The sequence below is a fragment of the Carcharodon carcharias genome, chromosome 17, assembly GCF_017639515.1.
Source record: "Carcharodon carcharias isolate sCarCar2 chromosome 17, sCarCar2.pri, whole genome shotgun sequence".
In the NCBI taxonomy this organism is placed as follows: domain Eukaryota; kingdom Metazoa; phylum Chordata; class Chondrichthyes; order Lamniformes; family Lamnidae; genus Carcharodon; species Carcharodon carcharias.
The window spans coordinates 3,199,232-3,214,951 of NC_054483.1; the positions used below are offsets into that span (position 1 = coordinate 3,199,232).

The following is a 15,720-nucleotide window of genomic DNA, read 5'->3' on the forward strand; positions in this document are numbered from 1 at the left end:
CATGTACTGGAAGCTACATATATTAATACACAGGGTCCTGTTTCTTTGCAGACAGAAAGAACATGTACACACATTGTGCCTGTTTCAGCCAAACAAAATAAGTGACAGCCATTCCCTGACTCATTCTTCAGGGCAACGCCTTGACCATCAGGCTGCCTGGTTTAAATTTCAAACAATGCTTGGCAGTTAACTGTCAGTCACCATCAATTGGTGCATTCTCCATGGCAATGCCTCTAACAATCAGAGTCTACTTGCCAACCAATCAGCATTCTCTTTGCATACAGTATAAATTGTTGTTTTCCCTTATATTGGTATTATTGCAGTGTCCTGATGAGTGCAAGATGAAAAGCTTTAGCATGTCTCTTTTTATAAGCAATACTTAAGTTCTGTACTACCTAATGACTATTTATATGCTCTCTACTGTATCATGCCTGCAGATCTGCCAGTTGCTCTCTTTTTTTACAGGATGCCTTGAAAGCTGCACTGCACAAAGGCTGTGATTTGATCCCAATCAAAGAGTTGAAAGAACAGTGTAACAAATATGTTGATTCCTATCTGTCCATAATAATTCAATTACTCGAGAAAGAGGTGGTAAGTGCAGTATTAGGGTGTTCAGGGTTGAAAGGGTTAATGTGTGGGACTGGAGAAACAGTACTGCCCAAATGAGGATAGAAGAGACACATGACCGAGAGTCAAGAGGAACATGCTCATGGCTTAGTCTGAGTAACACCTAGTCTAGTATATCTGTATATAGCTATGTTCATCCCATACACCAGTTATGGTTCAGACATACCTATGCCTCAACAATCGTTCCTTAGGCAATCACAACCAACACATAACTTGGTCTCGGAGGTGCGATCTTACAACAGTAAGTACATCACTGCAGTTGAAGTTGTGTGAGCTTTACTGCTCAGCGTCATGGAGTTACTGCCTAGAACACCAGTGCAATATCCCACCTCTGTAAAACACTTGTGCTATTGTAGGGGACCCAGTACTTTCAATTCAGGGTCTGTGGTTGCCACAAAACCATGAAATGGAAAGTTGAAGGTGAGCTTTTTATCGTGTTTTTATCGTGGCTGTTTTATCTATTTCACTAATCTGCAGCATTGCCAAAACTCTCGATTTTTCAAAGGGATTCTTCCAATCCTGTTACTGCAAGACTTTTGCTTGGACATTTCCTCCGCGAATCAATTATTAACACTGAAAGACCTTGCTTGTTGACTGTGATAGATATCTGTAAAGCCCCTTGGATTGTCATATAGCTGAGAACGTGCAACAGCCCATATTGAGTCGGGTTTACTGATCTCCTCTGGTCCTCCTGAAGACACTTGCCGACCTTGCATTTACTGGCATTGGTCACCCTCTACGAACTCACTCAAACCCCTCGAGGCAGAATGGGTGTGGGATCAAACCCCACTCTCAAGATTTGAGCACGTAATCTGCCTGTTACTTCAGTGCGGCACTGTGTAGAGTGCAGCACTGTTGCAGATGCTGTCTTTCAGATATTACACCAAAATCAGACCTGCCTGTATTACTCATTCTGTTAGATGAAGAAGATTTCGAGGCTCTATTCAAAGGGAGTCCACCCAATGTCCAGCCAGCTTTCTTTGCAAATGCTCTGTCCTCCCTCTCCAGAGTTAGAAGTCAAAACAAAATGATGGATTCTATTTGCATTTTATTCTTCGTCTCATCCGACGCCTCAACAAGAAACTTTTTCTCTTTCTCTCAAGTGCTAAGGAACGCAAGCTCCAACAACTCATCGACACCAACACCCATCTAGGACCCTCCACCCCGGCCTGTCCCTCCGTCCCCACCCCATCTTCCAGTCCCAACCCCAGCCGTGTGTTCACTATACCCCCTGACCTTCCCCTCTCCGATGCTGAACGTTCAGTGCTCAGCAAAGGACTTAGTTTCATACCCTTACGCCCTCACCTCAATGAATTTCGGGCTCGGCATGATACTGAACTCTTCTTCCGCCGTCTTTGTCTCCAGGCTCACTTCTTTGGGCAGGAGTCCTCTCCTCGTTCAACGGATCCTTTCACCCACCTCCAATATTCTCCCTCCACCTGGACCCCTCCCTCTGGATTCTTACCTTCTCTTGATCTTTTCATTGAGAACTGTCGGCGCGACATTTGTCGTCTCAATTTCTCTGCTCCTCTCACCCATTCTAACCTGTCTCTCTCTGAAATTACTGCACTTCGTTCTCTCAGGTCCTACCCCAAAATTGTCATCAAACCCGCTGACAAGGGTGGTGCTGTTGTTGTCTGGCGCACTGACATCTACCTCACAGAGGCTGAGCGTCAACTCCTACCTCTCCCTGGACCATGACCGCACCACCAAACATCTAGCCATTGTTTCCAGGACTGTCACTGACCTCATCTCCTCTGGAGATCTTCCTCCCACAGCTTCCAACCTGATAGTCACCCAACCTTGGACAGCCCGCTTCTACCTCCTACCCAAAATCAACAAACAGAACTGCCCCGGTAGACCGATCGTGTCTGCCTTTTCCTGCCCCATGGAACTCATTTCTCGTTATCTTGACTCCCTTCTGTCTCCCCTTGTCTAGTCCCTTCCCACCTACATCCGTGATTCCTTACGTCACATCAACAATTTCCAGTTCCCTGGCCCCAACCGCTTCCTCTTCACCATGGACGTCCAATCCCTCTACACCTCCATCCCCCACTAGGATGGTCTGAGGGCCCTTAGCTTCTTCCTCGAACAGAGGCCCGAACAATCCCCATCCACCACTACTCTCCTCCATCTGGCTGAACTTGTTCTCACGCTGAACAATTTCTCCTTTAACTCCTCTCACTTCCTCCAAATAAAAGGTGTGGCTATGGGTACCCGCATGGGCCCCAGCTATGCCTGTCTCTTTATGGGGTATGTGGAACATTCCTTGTTGCAGTCCTACTCCGGCCCCCTTCCACAACTCTTTCTCCGGTACATCGATGATTACTTCGGTGCCGCTTCATGCTCTCGTCGGGACTTGGAAAAATTTATTAATTTTGCTTCCAATCTCCACCCCTCCATCATTTTCACATGGTCCATCTCTGACACTTCCCTTCCCTTCCTTGACCTCTCTGTCTCAATCCCTGGTGATAGACTGTCCACCAATATCCATTACAAACCTACCGACTCCCAAAGCTACCTCGACTACAGCTCCTCACGCCCCGCTTCCTGTAAGGACTCCATCCCATTCTCTCAGTTCCTTCGCCTCCGTCGCATCTGTTCCGATGATGCTACCTTCAAAAGCAGTTCCTCTGACATGTCCTCCTTCTTCCTTAACCAAGGTTTTCCACCCACGGTCGTTGACAGGGCCCTCAACCGTGTCCAGCCCATCTCCCGCTCATCGGCCCTCACGCCTTCTCCTCCCCCCCAGAAACATGATAGGGTCCCCCTTGTCCTCACTTATCACCCCACCAGCCTCCGCATTCAAAGGATCATCCTCCGTCATTTCCGCCAACTCCACCAAACACATCTTCCCTTCACCCCCACTGTCGGCATTCCATAGGGATCGTTCCCTCCGGGACACCCTGGTCCACTCCTCCATCACCCCCTACTCCTCAACCCCCACCTACGGCACCTCCCCATGCCCACACAAAAGATGTAACACCTGCCCTTCACCTCCTCTCTCCTCACCGTCCAAGGGCCCAAACACTCCTTTCAAGTGAAGCAACATTTCACTTGCATTTCCCCCAACTTAGTCTACTGCATTCGTTGCTCCCAATGTGGTCTCCTCTACATTGGAGAGACCAAACACAGACTGGGTGACCACTTTGCAGAACACCTGCGGTCTGTCCGCAAGAATGACCCAAACCTCCCTGTCGCTTGCCATTTTAAGACTCCACCCTGCTCTCTTGCCCACATATCTGTCCTTGGCTTGCTGCATTGTTCCAGTGAAGCCCAACACAAACTGGAGGAACAACACCTCATCTTCCAACTAGGCACTTTACAGCCTTCCAGACTGAATATTGAACTCAACAACTTTAGATCTTGAACTCCCTCCTCCATCCCCACCCCCTTTCCGTTTCTTCCCCCTCCCTTTTATTTTTTTCCAAAAATTTATATAGATTTTTCTTTTCCCACCTATTTCCATTATTTTTAAATGTATTCCACCCATGGTTTATTTCACCCCACCCCCACTAGAGCTACCTTGCTCATTCTGCTCTCTAATCTTAATTAGCACATTCTTTTAGATAATATCACCACCTTCAACACCTCTTTGTTCTTTTGTCTGTGACATCTTTTGGTTATCTGCTCCTATCCCTGCTTGCTTGTCCCAACAACTCCCCCCACCTCTTCCCCCTCCCCTACTCCTTAAACCGGCTTATATTTCACCCCTTTCCTATTTCTACTCAGTTCTGCTAAAGGGTCATGAGGACTCGAAACGTCAACTTTGTTCATCTCCGCCGATGCTGCCAGGCCTGCTGAGTTTTTCCAGGTATTTCTGTTTTTGATTCTATTTGCAAATTCAACATCTGGCAGCTGCAAAAGTCTCTCCCCATTTCCTGCTTTTACTCTGTGTACAATAGGCTTCAGAACCAGGCATGCTGATTCCAACATTTCCGGTCTGTGTTCTGACGAAAGGACATCAACCTTGAAACGTTAACTGTTTCTCCCCCCACAGATGCTGCCAGACCTGCTGAGTATTCCCAGCATTTCCTGCTTTCAGTGCAGATTCCCAGCATCCACAGTATTTTGCTGTTGAGTTGCTGCTTTCTGTCTCAAACCTGACAGACTCTTGTCACTTTTGAAAGTCTCTAGAAATGTAAATCAGAAGCAAGAAGTTACCATTCCCAATTCTGCACCTTGTGACCTGCCAACACCGGTTAATGAGATTCTTGAACAGCAAGAATTTTTTTCCTGTCAAAATCTCAAACTGAGTTTCTGATCTGAAAGCAGGTCCATTGGTAACTTGCCTCTTGTCTGAGACAAAAAGATGGAAATCACAGCCCTGACTGCCACTGTGTGGGACACCTTGTGTTCCCTGTGGAAATCACAGCCCTGACTGCCACTGTGTGGGACACCTTGTGTTCCCTGTTCCATCTTTTAAAAAGACAAAGAATGGTCAAGGGGAATAAATATCTATGGTCAATTCAGCTGTGCCGCACGAGAGTGAGACCTTATGCATCACAATTTATACACCAATACAGACCAAATTCTAGATTTGAAAATTCCAGGCTAATTCTGGGGAAAAAGTCTATAAAATTATTTCCGGTCCCCTCCAACCCCTTAGCCGGACAAACCTGTCAAGGACCACCCGGCTGCAATTTCAAAGTAGGAGCGGGTGTTGAAGTGACAGTTCCAGTTCTAAAGGGAAGGGGAGGAACTGTTCCATGCAATCTGTCTCTCATCCCCAAATTCCTCTCTCCTTTTGACCTCCACCAGAAACCGGATGTGGTGTGTGCCGCTCTTGGCCTGTGCAAATCGAGGCAGCAAGTTCATGCGCAAAAATCTCTCTCCAATGCCATCCCTGTGGATGAACCAAGTGTGGTCAATTATTCTCCGCTTTACAATGCAAGCCAGAAACATTTCCAGGTAAGATTGCTATAGCCTGGAACTTACAGCTTTGGTGGGAGTTAGTGGGTGGGGGGGAGTTGATTTTTGTTCTGTTATTCACTGATTAACTAGCCAGTGTGAATAAGCCAAGAATGACAAGCATTGAAATGTGTTAAGATATCTTTTTTTAAAAATGGATTGATGATTTTACCTTGAAGGCTCCACTGAAATTGTCTACAAGATATTGTCAATGAGCTGGTCTGTTAAGGAACTCAAGTGGCTCGGTATCCCTGGAAATGACAGGCTTGTTACCTTGGATAAGCACAGCAGATACAGGCAGTGTTTAGCTGGTATCAGTTCTCACCGCGCTGGGAATAATGCACCCAAACCCATCCCCAAATTGCTGGGGGGGTTGGGGGGGTGGAAATAAACCTTTCACCTGTGGAATGCCCAGGTACAATCCCAGCCCTTTAACACCTCTGGGATGAGAGTTTGAATTCAGCCCAGACTGATAGGATAAACAGCAGGAGGGTGTAAAGGGACGAAGGTGGAATGAGCTTCAGCCATGTCAGTCTGATCCCATGCAGGCATGTACACACAACACAAAGTGCCTTAAACTTCACACAAAATTAGCGACCACCCCCAGAGGTCACAGGATAGCATTTGCCTGGGGAAATTATATTTTAAAAAACGCAACACTGGTGTAGAGTTGTCTGAGGTTGGAGTTGAGATGTGCTGGTGGAACAGAATAAACTGAGTTTTACTCTGCACCTCAGCTTGTTACAGACAGTGGAAGCATTAAAGTATTCCATCCCCAGCACAAACCAGCTTCTCCATTTGAGTGCCGTGTTTTCAAATGTGCACTGATGTTTTATTTGTATTGAGCAGGGGCCACTTCCCAAAGGCGTATTCAGCTGCGAATTTTGTCTGCTTATCATGAAGAAACTGAAGCACTTATTGCCTGAGGAGAAAACTGAGGTGGGTTACTGTATCGAGATAAAATAAAGAGATCGTAAGCACAAATTCTGGGAATTCACAAGTCCTGTATCCAAGAAAAGGGGGTAAGCAGTATCTCTGGATCTGCTGTGCAATTCCACCTATGTGTCTCTCCTCTTCTGCTGACCTGGGCCCAGATTTTCACACTGATGCCAAAATCCCGGAATTGGCCAAAATTTACGAGTCCCAACCTGAACCCAGCGTTTGCAGGGGGTGGGAGTGGAGTCAGGCTGTGGGTCTTGCATGCATGATTCATGTAGGCAGCTGGCCATTTACACTTCAATAAACCAGGGGTGTGAAACCCAGATTGTGAAGATTAAAGCAGGTAGGAGGTCTGAATTTAAGATAAAAGCAAAATACTGCGGATGCTGGAAATCTGAAACAAAAACAAAGATACCTGGAAAAACTCAGCAGGTCTGACAGCATCTGCGGAGGGGAACACAGTTAACGTTTCGAGTCCGTATGACCCTTCAACGGAACTAAGGAAATAGAGAAATGAGGTGAAATATAAACTGGTAGAGGGAGGGGTGGGACAGGTAGAGCTGGATAGAGGGCCAGTGGAGGCAAAGAAGAGATTGCCAAAGATGTCATAGACAAAAGGACAAAGGGGCGTTGACGGTGGTGATATTAGCTAAAGGATGTGCTAATGGGGACATTAAGGGTAGCAAGCAGGACAAACAAGGTACAGATAGCCCTAGTGGGGGTGGGGTGGGGGGAAGGGATCGAAATGGGCTAAAAGGTGGAGATAAAACAATAGATCGAAATCAAGATCTGAACTTGGTGAATTTGTTCGTTTAGCCAGGGAGGGCTCTTTGGAGAGCTCGGGACCCCTTTGAGAGAGGTAAGGCACACTTTGGGATTGGGATTGTTAAAATTGAACATGATTTTGCACTTTTATGCACAAGCTCATTCGAACTGTCCAGCCGCCAAAGTCCTGCATGTGACCCCGTACCCACAGCAAAGCGGTTGTCTCTTAACTGCTCTCTGAAACGACCTAGGAAGCCACTCAGTTGTTTCGTGGGCAGTTAGAGAAGAGTCATAAACGCTGGGCCTTCAACAGTGTCTACCATCCTGAGAATGATTGGGAAATAAATACTACCCTGGCCGCTGAGATCAACAATCTCCACACACATCGGGGATGGTGCTCAAAGGAATCCCTGGCTGGCATGGATGAGCTACTCATTGCCTTGATCGGCTAATCCGGCCGGGAACCACGACTTTGAAACCCGTTAGTTTAAAATTTTTTTGACATATCAAAGTGTTGGTGGATTTCGCTTCTCAGCTTTGGTGTAAAGTAAAACAGGAACTGAAACGCAGAGATGCAATTATTCGGAAGAGTCTATGTTGACGATTTGAGTGTTGTAACTTGTCACCATTCATTTACAGAGTGTCATCATCAAACTACCCAGTAAAGTCTGCTCCCAACTGCCCAGCAAATACTTTACAAAATGTCACAACTTAATGGAAAAGAGAGGGGAAGCTGCTGTCGAGCTACTGTTCAAAAAACTCACGCCCAGTGGTGTATGTGACACACTTCGTCTCTGTTCCAGGGGCAAGAAGGACTCAAGTAAGTATCCAAACCATCAAGAGATCTATAACCCAAAGCAGGAGGTATTTATTTAAAGCTCACCATTTCTAAACCGAAGATTGTGGTTAAATGCACGTCAAAAACCATAGGCAGGATAATACGCTCCCAAATCCAGAGCATTCCCCACATCCGGAGACATGTTATCGGACAAGGTGACATCAGGCAGTGCTCCCAATGTCAACACGCCAGTGTTGTATAATGCAGCAGGCAGATGGGTTTAAAAGTTGGGACCCTCCCTGCGTTATGTAAATATCAATTAATAGTGTATTTAAGATCGCTTTCGGCCCGATTGACTGCCATAATACAGTGTGAATGCTTTGATACAATTTTAGAGTCAAATTCACACCATGTGTCCCGATTTTTTAAGTGGCAGCTTGTCAGGGTGGTTTAAAAGCTACAGATGAGCCGTGAATTTCAGCATAGCAGTTAGTCGATCTGCTACATTCTGGGAATGCTTATTTGAATGAGCAGACTACCCATTTTCAAATCATATGAGTTAGAGGTCTTTTCTGGGCTGCTGAGAGTTCTGCTAAGTGCTATGTTTTGTTCCTGGCCATCTCGCAGGGCTATAAATTATCTGAGAAAGATGGGTAATGTGGTCTCACTTCTTCTGAAATAATGTATAAGAATGCATTCTTTAACAACTTCCGGCTACTTTATGGCATGCTGCCTGCCCATTATTTGTTGCCCGCATGCCAGCCTGGATATTGTACTCATCTGTCATATGCTCATTCTGCCAACCACCCACCTTACAACTGGGTCAAAGCTTTAAGTGCACATTGTCAAAGATAACTGTGTCCGTTGTTGAATCATGCTGCCTTTGAGGTGCAGCCAAGCTCCTTAGACAGCACCTTCCAAACCCACAATCACTACCATCTAGAAGGACAAGGGCAGCAGATACATGGGAACATCACCACCTGGAAGTTCCCCTCCAAGCCACTCACCATCCTGACTTGGAAATATATCGGCCGTTCCTTCACTGTCGCAAAATCCTGGAACTCCCTCCCTAACAGCACCTACAGCAGATGGACTGCAGCGGCTCAAGAAGGCAGCTCAACACCACCATCTCAAGGGCAATTAGGGATGGGCAATAAATGCTGGCCTAGTCACCCACATCTCATGAATGAATAGAAAAAACTGGCTTTCCTCTTGCATTAAGGGGTGCGCCTGTAACACACTGCCACAAGATCACACATACAGAGGCCTTACTCATCCTGGCTACCCTTATTAGGTCATTGAGCATTTTCTGGCATTGGGGCCTTGCCCTTCTGACCAGCCCAACATGGCTGACCTCCTCATCCACCTCCTCCCAGGCTGCACATGCCTGGCTCAGCTTCCTCCTCTTACCAGTGGTAAGTATTCTTTCACGGAGGTGGTGAACTGAAAACTGATGCTGGCAATTCACTGTTCCGGTCGTGTTGACATCACACAATGAGAGAGGCATGCACCAGTCCTGGAGGTGATGGTACAGAATTTCCAGCAGAAGCAGTGTAGATGGAGCCAGGTGTCTAACCTGAGCCAGAGCTCCTTGTCTGTGAGGCTGCTAGTCAGATGATAAAAAAGCAGACTGAGACTTTGCAGTTCAGCAAGGCAATACTATTGGTTCCATTAGACAGAGGTCCAATCCCACCTCTCCGTACTGTCTTTGACAAAGGGCATGTATCCTTCTTCTGGATCTCCAAGGTTGTTAAATGTCTCAACCATTAAGAATTGAAAGGAAGGTTGCAGAAGAGCAGGCTCCTGTTGGCCAGCCTGGGTTATGAAATGCCGATGGCCTTTGTACAGCTCTCTTTGAATTTGGTCTGTGCGGTCCACAGGGGGTTGTTACTGGCTCTTCAGGGATACCGAGGTGCGAGTTCCCCAAGACTGCCAGGTAGGTTCTCCTGTTCAGGGTCACAGATGGATATAAATTGAGCCATTTTACATATTTGTCCATTTTACTTATTTTTAGAGATAGCAATGAGCATATCTCCATATATTTTTTAAGAAAAATATACAGGGTGAGGTCTTAATCCCTCACAGTGGAGATAATTGAGATAATTCTGGATAGATATATCAAAAAAAATGCTTGGCCATGTTGGGCCGAATGGTCTTTCCTTGTTCCTAAAAATATTTGTCTTTTAAGGCGCTACCATTGGTAGTGGGATGCATTGTCTCCCTTTGATACTGAATCACAGGATGGTTATGGTGCAGGAGGAGGATATTTGTATCATTGCATCCATGACAACTCTTCAAGAGCAACTCAGCTAGTCCCACACCCCCACCTTTTCCCCATAGCCTGTAAATTGTTCTCTCCCTTTTGAAGGTTTGGATTGAATCTGCCTCCCCGACACTCTCGGCTGGTGCATTTCAGATCCTGACCACACAATGCATTAAAAAGAGTGTTTCCTCATGCCACCATTGTGCCAATCACCGCCAATCAGTGTAACCTGCAAACAGCACACGTTGCAATAGAAAATATGGACACCTTTCTCAATGAGTAGACTTAAGCACAAAAGCTTTCAAATTAGCTTTGGGTCAAGTTCAGAATTGGCCAATGTACCCATCAGAGGCTGATCACAACAATTTCTCTCATTAACTTATTGAGCCATAGAGGCCTCCATCACAGAAAAAGGCCCTTTGGCCCATCGAGTCTGCAAAGGTCAAACAAGTACCTAACTATTCTAATCCCATTTTCCAGCACTAGGCCCATAGTCTTGTATGCCATGGCATCGCAAGTGCTCATCCAAATACTTCTTAAATGTTATGAGGGTTTCTGCCTCTTCCACCCTTTCAGGCAGTGAGTTCCAGATTTCCACCAGCCCCTGGGTGAAAAAATTCTTCCTCACATCCCCTCTAAACCTCCTGCCCCTTACCTTAAATCTATGCCCCCTGGATATTGATCCCTCCACCAAGGGGAAAAGTCCCTTCCTGTCTACCCTATCTATGCCCCTCATAATTTTATACACCTCAATCATGTCCCCTCTCAATCCCCTCTGCTCCAGGGAAAATAACCTCAGTCTATCCAATCTCTCCTCATAACTAAAATTCTCCAGCCCAGGCAACATCCTGGTAAATCTCCTCTGCACTCTCTCTAGTACAATCACACCCTTCATATAATGCAGATTCCAGAACTGCACGCAATACTCTAGCTGTGGCCTAACCAGCATTTTATACAGTTCCAGCATAACCTCCCTGCTCTTATATTCTTTGCCTCGGCTAATAAAGGCAAGTATCCCATTTGCCTTCTTAACCACCTTATCTACCTGTCCCGCTACCTTAAGGGACTGGTGGACATGCACACCAAGGCCCCTCTGATCCTCGGTACTTCCCAGGGACCTACCATTCATCGTGTGTTCCCGTGCCTTGTTTGTCCTGCCCAAGTGCATCACCTCACACTTATCCAGATTAAATTCCATTTGCCACTGATCAGCCCATCTGACCAGCCCATCTATAACCTGTAATCTAAAGCTATCCTCCTCACTATTTACCACCCCAACAATTTTTTTGTCATCCGTGAACTTACTGATCAACTCTCCTACATTCAAGTCTAAATCGTTTATATATACCACAAACAGCAAGGGACCCAACACTGATGCCTGTGGAACCCCACTGGACACAGGCACCCAGTCACAAAAACACCCCTCGAACATCACCCTCTGCTTCCTGCCACTCAGCCAATTCTGGATCCAATTTGCCAAATTGCCTTGGATCCCATGGGCTCTTACCTTCATTATCAGTCTCCTATGCAGGACCTTATCAAAAGCCTTGCTAAAGTCTAAGTAGATTACATCAAATGCATTGCCCTCATCTACACACCTAGTCACCTCTTTGAAAAATTCAATCAAATTGGTCAGACATGACCTCCCCTGAACAAAACCATGCTGACTGTCCTTGATTAATCCCTGTCTCTCCAAGTGTAGATTAATTCTGTCCCTCAGAATTGCTTCCAATAGTTTCCCCACCACTGAGGTTAGACTGACTGTCCTGTAGTTCCCTGGTTTATCCCTTCCTCCCTTCTTGAATAACGGTACCACATTGGCTGTCCTCCAGTCCTCTGACACCTCTCCTGTGGCCAGAGAGGTATTGAAAATTATTGCCAGCGCCCCTGCTATCTCCTCCCTTGCCTCTCTCAACAGCCTGGGATACATTTCATCCGGGCCTGGAATTTATCTACTTTTAAGCCTGCCAGACCCCTTAGAACCTCCTCCCTTTCTATGCTAATTTCTTTAATTATATCACAGTCCTTCTGCCTGATTTCCGTACCCACATCGTCCCTCTCACTTGTGAACACTGACACAAAGTATTCACTTAGAACCCTACCTACATTTTCTGGCTCCACACACTAATTACCACTATGGTCCTTAACCGGCCCTACTCTTCCCCTAGTTATCCTCTTACTCTTAATGTACTTGTAAAAGAACTTTGGATTTTCCTTTATTTTACCTGCCAATGTTTTTTCATGCCTTTTTGCTCTCCTAATTTCCTTTTTAAGTTCCCTCTACACATTCTATATTCCTCTAGGGCTTCCGCTGTTTTGAGTCCTTGGGTATCTCCCATAAGCCTCTCTTTTTCTCTTTACCCAATCCTGTATATCCCTCAACATCCAGGGTTCCCTGGATTTGTTGGTCCCACCCTTTCTCTTCACTGGAATATGTTGGCCCTGTACTCTCCCTATTTCCTTCTTGAATGAGTCCCACTGCTCTGACGCAGATTTACCTAAAAGTAGCTGCTCCCAATCCACTCTGGCCAAATCATATCTGATCTTATTAAAATCGGCCTTCCCCAATTTAGAACTCTGATTTCTGGCCCATCCTTGTCCTTTTCTGTAACAACCTTGAATCTAACAGAGTTATGATAACAATCTACAAAATGCTCCCTCAATGATACCTCTACTGCTTGCCCAGCTTCATTCCCTAAAATTAAGTCCAGGACCGCCCCCTCTCTTGTAGGACCTTCTACTTACTGGCTTAAAAAGCTCTCCTGGATGCATTTTAAGAATTCTGCTTCCTCTAAACCTATCACACTATGACTAACCCAGTTAATGTTGGGGAAGTTGAAATCCCCCACTATTACTACCCTATTATTTTTACACCTCTCTGAAATTTGCCTACATATCTGCTCTTCTATTTCTCTTTGACTGTTTGGGGGCCTATAGTACACTCCCAGCAATGCGATTGCTCCTTTCTTGTTTTTCAGTTCTACCCATATGGCTTCACTTGAGGAGCCTTCTAAGATGTCATCCCTCCTTACTGCTGTAATTGATTCCTTGATCAATATTGAGCAATAACTTGCTTTGATGTTGCATGTATTTCCCCAGATATAGTGCAACAGGAGATTCATTGGTACCAACTAGTTTCTCGTGGGTGTTTACCCTCATGTTCCAGCTAATACATTAAAAGCATCTATTTATTGTTTGCCAGGAAAAGCTTGCTGTTCAACTCTTCACTCTGTTTAATGTGAATTTCTCCCACATTCTCGCAATACAGTGCTGCCTATAATGTCCTGTGATATGTGTGAGAACGTAGTGCATCAGCTCAAGTCAGCTCGGAAGCAGGGCACAGAAGTGGATGTACTCCTGCCAAAAGCCTGCAACTCATATTCTGATGTCTCCAATTTGATGGTGAGTTCTTGTCAGAGGGAGTTAAAAGAGGTACTGCAGACCTCGTCAGTAATGAGATCAGATAAAGTATTGACGCCAGGATTTCACTAATCAGTGAAATGGATAAAGAGTTGTCAGACTGAAATGTGAAACACTCAATAGAACAATTCTTCCCTTCCAAATTAGAGTTGTGCATGGCGAGGGCATTCTGGATCTGGTGAGTATTGGCCCATTAGTAATGGTGGTAATGAACTAAGAACATTACAGAGGAAACAGATGGCACACTGAAATGTTTTATCGTATCCTCCCTCTTGTTTATTGCTTACCAATACTTTCCCTGGTACAGAAAGTGGGGGAGGGAAACAAAGGTTGGCAGGCAGACTTGCAAAGGACATACAAGCCAACCATTGCAAATCATAGCAGTAGACACAGAGCAATAACAGCAGGTGTCAAAAGAGCTCTCACATGGTGTGTACCCTTTCTTCTTAAAGAGAATGAGAGTGAAGTGAAAATAGGAAGTGAAACCATATTAAAGTTAATTCTACCAAAAACAGTTAAACATTGAGGAACTGACTTCACACATGGATATCTGTGGTTTAGAGTCACAGGTTCATTTTTTTTTAACATGGAGTATGTGGGCATCACTCAGAGGCAGCATTTCTTGCCCAAGCTTAATTGCCCTTGAGAAGGTGGTGGTGAGCTGCCTTCTTGAATCGCTGCAGTCCATGTGGTGTAGGTACACCCACAGTGCTGTTAGGGAGGGAGTTCCAGGATTTTGACCCAGTGACAGTGAAGGAACGGCCGATATATTTCCAAATCAGGATGGTGAGTGACTTGGCGGGGAACTTCCAGGCGGTGGTGTTCCCATGTATCTGCTACCCTTGTCCTTCTAGATGGTGGATGTCGCGGGTTTGGAAGGTGCTGACGAAGAAGCCTTGGTGAGTTGCTGCAGTGCATCTTGTATACAGTACAGACTGCAGCCACAGTGCACCGATGATGGAGGGAGTGAATGTTTAGGGTGGTGGATGGGGGTCCAATCAAGTGGCTGCTTTGTCCAGGATGGGGTTGAGCTTCTTGAGTGTTGTGGGAGCTGCACTCATCCAGGCAAGTGGGGAGTATTCCATCACACTCCTGACTTGTGCCTTGTAGATAGTGGACAGGTTTTGAAGAGTCAGGAGGTGAGTTATTCACTGAATAATTCCCAGCCTCTAACCGGCTCTTGCAGCCACAATATTTATGTGGCTGGTCCTGAACATTTGTACATTATGACCCCTCCCCTCTACCCACTGCAATAATACTATACCCCAAAGATTTGTGAGATTTTGGGTAGAGGTTAACCAAATATCATATTCTTAGATAAATAAAAGCAGAAAGGGCTGGAAAAACTCAGCAGGTCTGGAAGCATCTGTGAAAAGAGAAACAGAGTTAACGTTTCGAGTCCAATATGACTCTCCTTTGGAACTGAAGACGAGTTATATTGGACTTGCTAACTCTGTTTCTCTCTCCACAGATGCTGCCGTACCTGCTGTGTTTTTATTTCAGATCTCCAGCAGCTGCAGTATTTTGCTTTAATCCCATTTTCTTACCAACCTAGTTTTTGCGAAGGTGCACAGGATGCCTGCGCGCTAATGAAGTGACTGGCTCTTAATGACCACAGCCCCAGCAATGTCGCCTGTTTGCACCTGTTCATTTATTCTTCATGGTTTAACCTCGCTCTCAAAATCTCCCCTGCTCTAATCATTTCCTTCTATCAATCTCAAATCTCTCCCACTTCCCTGGCCCAACCCTACTTCCTTCAGTGTTCACCCTTGCAGAGAAACTACCTCCCAATTCACTTACAACTGCTTTTTCAAAATCCCAACAACCAAGCCTTCTATCCACCCTTCATCCACCACAACAATTCTGTAGCTACTCATTTACCCAACCACATCCTCAGATCCACCTTTGATGCCATAGTCCCCAATAAACTGTTACTCTTTCTCATCCTAGCTGTTCCCTCATCCCTCTCCCTTAAGTCCAAGAGATGCCAAAGTGAATAAATATGGCAGACAACTGG

General features: G+C 45.7%; 1 protein-coding gene across 2 annotated transcripts in view; it reads left to right on the forward strand.

The window, feature by feature from the left end:
• The window catches only part of LOC121289532 (prosaposin-like), an 84,374-nt gene that overhangs the window by 9,476 nt on the left and 59,178 nt on the right, over positions 1–15,720 (forward strand). For both annotated transcript variants that reach the window (XM_041209029.1, XM_041209028.1), the window contains exons 4-8: positions 466–591; positions 5,389–5,538; positions 6,388–6,477; positions 7,882–8,062; positions 13,552–13,685. In XM_041209029.1, the coding sequence (XP_041064963.1) occupies positions 466–591; positions 5,389–5,538; positions 6,388–6,477; positions 7,882–8,062; positions 13,552–13,685 (681 nt within the window). The remainder of the gene's footprint in view (positions 1–465; positions 592–5,388; positions 5,539–6,387; positions 6,478–7,881; positions 8,063–13,551; positions 13,686–15,720) is intronic.